This window comes from Carex rostrata, chromosome 12, assembly GCF_964058835.1.
Source record: "Carex rostrata chromosome 12, lpCarRost1.2, whole genome shotgun sequence".
NCBI lineage: Eukaryota > Viridiplantae > Streptophyta > Magnoliopsida > Poales > Cyperaceae > Carex > Carex rostrata.
The window spans coordinates 2,593,225-2,598,544 of NC_135929.1; the positions used below are offsets into that span (position 1 = coordinate 2,593,225).

At 36.1% G+C, this 5,320-nt stretch overlaps 1 protein-coding gene across 3 annotated transcripts; it reads left to right on the top strand.

Moving 5' to 3' along the window:
• The first annotated feature begins 1,430 nt into the window (after positions 1 to 1,430).
• On the top strand, positions 1,431 to 4,997 carry LOC144563411 (hypersensitive-induced response protein 1-like). 3 transcript variants are annotated; one of them, XM_078312887.1, is made up of 6 exons: positions 1,431 to 1,514; positions 2,492 to 2,688; positions 3,481 to 3,601; positions 3,701 to 3,792; positions 3,888 to 3,984; positions 4,309 to 4,997. In XM_078312887.1, the coding sequence occupies exons 2-6, from the start codon at positions 2,500 to 2,502 to the stop codon at positions 4,689 to 4,691; spliced, it is 882 nt and encodes a 293-aa protein (XP_078169013.1). In that variant the 5' UTR covers positions 1,431 to 1,514; positions 2,492 to 2,499; the 3' UTR covers positions 4,692 to 4,997. The 3 variants fall into 3 exon arrangements, with proteins under 3 accessions (XP_078169013.1, XP_078169012.1, XP_078169011.1); XM_078312886.1 differs by having other exon boundaries at positions 1,465 to 1,538; XM_078312885.1 differs by lacking the exon at positions 1,431 to 1,514 and adding an exon at positions 1,669 to 1,807.
• The last annotated feature ends 323 nt before the right edge of the window (positions 4,998 to 5,320 follow it).

Genomic DNA, 5,320 nt, shown 5'->3' on the forward strand with positions numbered 1-5,320 from the left:
CTATCAAGAGTTTCAAAAAAAAAAAAAAAAAAAAAAATTAGGGGCATCCTAAAGATTTTCTCCTTAATATGTTCATTAGTTAACTTTATATAGTTAATTTACATTTTTTATGGATTGTTAAATTGGAATTACGAGCTTCTATAAAAATCAATTATAAGCAATGAAATTAACCACTCATCTCTTCTATAATATTTATGTAGGAGAATCTTGACTGAATAATAGTAGCCCATATACAAGATCTTTCTAGCCTATTTGTAAAATTAATTATGCTTCATAAGGTTTTTATTTAAGTCTTTCTAGAATGAAATTTTAATGATGCATGAACTTATAAGTTAATTTACAAAAATTCATTGTCATGGTAATGTATTTGAATGATTATTCGAATGTACTGAAATAAATATTTGATTGTACGAAAATAATCATGGAAAATCAAAATTTTCTTTTGAAAATGTATAATAGTCAATATAATTATTCTTATTGATAATTCTTAATATAATTAAATAAAAGGGATCAAACAATAACATAACAATAATATTATATTTCATAACTAGAAATTTGTTCATAATCTGTTATCCAATCACTGAAAAAAATCGACTAAAAATTAAATTAGCAAAATAATTATTATAGTGATTAACAAAAAAAATGAATATAGATTTGAATCTACTAAGGGTCCAGTTGGGGGGAATTTTGAAATTTTAAACGGGTACGGGTACACGGTCACGGGCACGGGTACACGGATTCACGGGCATGGGCTAACGGGCATGGGTTAACGGGCACTACGGTCCGGGTAAGCATGGGTTTTTTTTTCCAAAAAACCGGGTCCGGCCCGTTTAATACCCGTGCCCGTGTACCCGTGCATACCCGTGGCACGGGCACGGTCCGGTCTGGGCACGGGCACAGGCGGACCGGTCCGGGTTGAGCCCGTGGGGGGGTTTTACCAATCACTAGCTGGGTTTAGTACCAGAAAAATGTGGCACTGAGTGGTTCAAGCAGTAAATTGATAGTTACGCAATTCAAATAAATTCCAATGTATTCAGCCAAATAAAATCAAAAGAGATATTAATAGTTATGCAATTCAAATAAATTCCAGATCCACGGAAGAGAGGAGACGGAAGAGAGGCGACTGGGAGGAGAGGCTCGATGGAAGAGAGGAGATTCGACTGGGAGAGCTTGCTCGACGGAAGAGAGGAGACGGCTCATTATTTCTTTTGGATCGGATCGGACTTAATGGGTTACTGTGAGGGTATTTTTGGAATATATGAAAGTACTACTCAAAATACAATATATTATGTTTATTTTTTTATTACAAATGTATAAAAATTTGTTAATTGTAGTAATTTTCTAAATAAATGTGATTTGGAGTCACATTTAGCAAATTTTGGGTGGCATTTTTGCATTCTAATTTCCCCTAAAAATTTCAGCGAGAAAGACCGCTCAAATCTGGGCCCCACAGATTGGTCCTGATCTCACTCTCCTCTCCTGCAATCTTCATCCCGCCTTCAGAGTCCAGAGAGGTACGCATAGTCGCTTACACTACTGTAATTCAGGCTTAATTATATCCATAATTAGAGATAAACTGATTAGTACGCCTGATTAATAGGAAGGATTTAACTCTTGATCTAATGGAGTATTATAATTTTGTCTTATACTAAAAATTACCTTCTGTAGTTTCACAGAAATGCCTTCTTACCGTCTCTTGATTTAACCCCCTTTGCGTGTTATCTTTATAAACCCTAGCTTCTCTTTTCTTGTTCCGCAATCCTTTACAAACTTATTTTGTGCTGCGAGCCTTACTGAAGAGTGAAAGGTAAAATTGCGGGAATTCCTTCAGCCGGATTAATCTTTCTATTTTTCTTAGCGAATTTTTTCGGTATATCTCGTCAGAGGTATCTTTCTTGCTAATCTTTTGGTTTATTCGGTATTCTCCTTTTTTTGTTGTTTTGTTTTTATCAAACTTTTCGTGTTAAATTGGCTATATTTGTTCGTCGGAATGTTTTTGTTATGTATTTTCTCTCTTTGGAACTGCCTATATATCCGTTTCAAATAGATTTGATATTTCGTTGTGCACCTGAACTGTTCATGAGATTGGAAAAAACACCATTATATGTTGATAAAATATTTTTTTCTGACTTACATACTTTTTGAAATTATTTCTTCTCTGTCGGATGCATGTTTTGTAGCCTTGCTGATCTATAGCCTGTAATATTATTGATCAGGATTTAAGCAAGAAAAGGGCATGTCTCATGGATTTTGTCTAGTTTAGTGAATTTTTTTTTTTTTTTCATTCAAGGAAAACATGCAACTCTCTCCTATTCAGATTTGTAATGGTTCCTATAAAATTAGAGTTTTAGCCAATCTTACACCTTATTATTTTATGCACAGATCGGAACTTAAATGCATCTTTTATAAAACATTCTGTCCATGCTTGGCACCTTTTGCGTCTTTTAAGATTTTCCCTCGTTATTCATCAAAGTGACATTTTCTTTTGTAGTGTGAAAAATGGGGCAATGTCTTGGATGTGTTATGGTGTTGCAATCGACTGTGGCCGTCAGAGAGTCCTTTGGAAAGTTTGATGATATCCTTGATCCAGGATGCCATTTCGTGCCGTGGTGCTTTGGAAAAAGCGTTGCCGGCTACCTCACTCTCCGCTTGCAACAGCTGGATGTTCGTTGCGAGACTAAGACTAAGGTTTCCAATTCCTACTCACATCTTAGTTTTGGAAATTTTTCATATACACCCCTGGAAACAGGGGACTAACTGATAGGCCGCTGTAAGCCTTATTGTCCCTCTGTTCTCCCTCATCTGTTTAGCATTTTTAGCAGCAGAGAAAAGGCTGGGTTTGGTTTGATAACCTGGAAAGGAGTGGTACATCCTACAGAGGATAGTTTTGATGTTTTACAAGTTGACATCTCTGGTTTTGCAGGGGTTCATGTAATATCTTGATACTTGAAGGGTTACATGTGAAATTAGCACTTGTCTATCTTTGTGAGTTAATAGACTAAATTATATACAGTAAGTTATACAGATAATTTCAAGTGTTATTCCGTAATTAAACTTCAGGTCTATCAAATGTATAAAATTGAAGTTCCCTCATGATCAATCTGTTCTGAGAAGGAACCTTTTGGAATATTTTAAGCACTCTAAGAGCATTAAGTTATTAACAATAGCATTCCTGTAGGTTAATTCTTTTTTCTTTTGGATGGCAGTTTTCTAGGTAAATCTTTTGCTTGAATGTGAGATGCCTCCCAGTTTGAATGTTATTATTAGTGTGTTTTAAGGTTTTATAAGAATATGCTGCGAAGTTCTTCTTATCAAGCTGTTGTGTAGTTTGAGGTGTGATATACTGATATGTTGGCAGTCATGATGCTGCTTTAGTTTCTCGTATTTATGAAAATTACTCCAAGAAAACTAAAACCAAGCAGCCAACTCTTGAAAGATATATTATGTTTCTCATTTCATTGCTGCTGTTATGTATTTCAGGATAATGTGTTTGTGACTGTGGTCGCATCTATCCAGTACCGAGCTCTGGCTGACAAGGCTTCTGATGCCTTCTACAAGCTCACAAACACCAAAGAGCAGATTCAATCTTATGTCTTTGATGGTATGGTTTTGCATTATGTCATATATTTTATACAATTGCTACATTTTATACATTTGGAGAGTATAACGATATATCAAAATTAATGCAATTATTATGTAGTGATCCGTGCTAGCATCCCAAAGCTGATGCTGGATGATGCATTCGAGCAAAAGAATGAAATTGCAAAGGCTGTGGAAGAAGAACTTGAGAAGGTAACCATTCTAGCTCTTAATTAGGTTTGTTTTTGTTTCTTTTCCAGCTTTCGAAATATGATTGATGATTTGAGTTATTTTTCTTTCTGGTTTAGGCAATGTCTATGTATGGATATGAGATAGTTCAGACTCTCATTGTGGATATTGAGCCCGATGCACATGTCAAACGGGCCATGAATGAGATCAATGCAGGCAAGTTTCTAAACTGTCCTGATTAATAATACTTTAAGCCTAAAATAATATCAATCACAATTTAACTGATGGATCTTGATAAAACAGGACAAGTGAATGTTATGTGGGACTACTTTAGAGGGGAAGGAAATTATATTTTTCTTATGATCCTATAGGATATGAAATGTTATCAATTTATCATATACATTAAAATGCTTTGTTGAAGGGATTCTCTAGTTAGATCCCAAGTATTGCAGTCTACTCTTTTCTTTCATTCATAATTAGTTGAGAGTATGTGGTATTTCACAAAATTAACTTTAATTAACCAAAAGCTCCCTTTAATAGCTGCTAGGCACAGGCTGGCTGCGAATGAAAAGGCCGAGGCTGACAAGATCATCCAGATCAAGCGTGCCGAGGGAGAAGCTGAGTCAAAGTACCTGGCTGGAGTCGGTATTGCGCGCCAGCGTCAAGCAATTGTAGATGGTTTGCGTGACAGCGTGCTAGCCTTCTCAGAGGGCGTGCCTGGCACCTCTGCCAGGGATGTCATGGACATGGTGCTCGTCACACAGTACTTTGACACAATGAAGGATATTGGTGCACAGTCAAAGTCGACTTCAGTGTTTATTCCCCATGGACCTGGTGCGGTCAAGGACATAGCTTCACAGATTAGGGATGGGCTGCTCCAGGCCCAGGGTGCACCGAGAACAACTACTCCGTCTCTTCTTTGAGTGGCTTCTCTCAACTATGGGTGGCAGTGCTAGTTTGGTTTACTGGTGGCTTAGAGTATGAGACTAACTGTAGGTGTTGCTCCAATAAGCTAGTTATAGTAAGTGGGCGTATAGACCTGTTGGTTTTGTTGTTTGGTGCGTTGGTGGTTTGGTTTTTGATAGCGTGCTTTGATATGGCTACTTTTTGACCTTGAATACCTTTCTTCATGGTGGTCTGCTAAAATGATTTTGATTTTTGATGAAGCTCAACTAGTGATCTTTTCTAAAACTCTCTTTCCTTTGCTGCTTGTATGACAGTTATTTTTTCTCCTGGTTCCTTCACTATTTGCCAAGTCAAATGCCACAATAAAAAAAAATCGAAGTTGATGTTGGAACTCTCATTTGCATCAAATAAGTTTTTGAAGGTCGTTGTCTGAACTTTCATTTTGCACCGAATTATTTTTAAACTTTTCAAAAAGAAAGAAAAGAGTCCTTTAATTTATCAAAAAGAACTAAATAGGACTTTGAAGTTCAAAATAACTTGGTCCTTGGGTTTTGTGTCTGCTGTAAAAAAAGAACCAAAATCAAATTGTTCATATCATTTTGATATTTTAGCAAATAATATTCTTTATTGCTACGAATTATTTGAT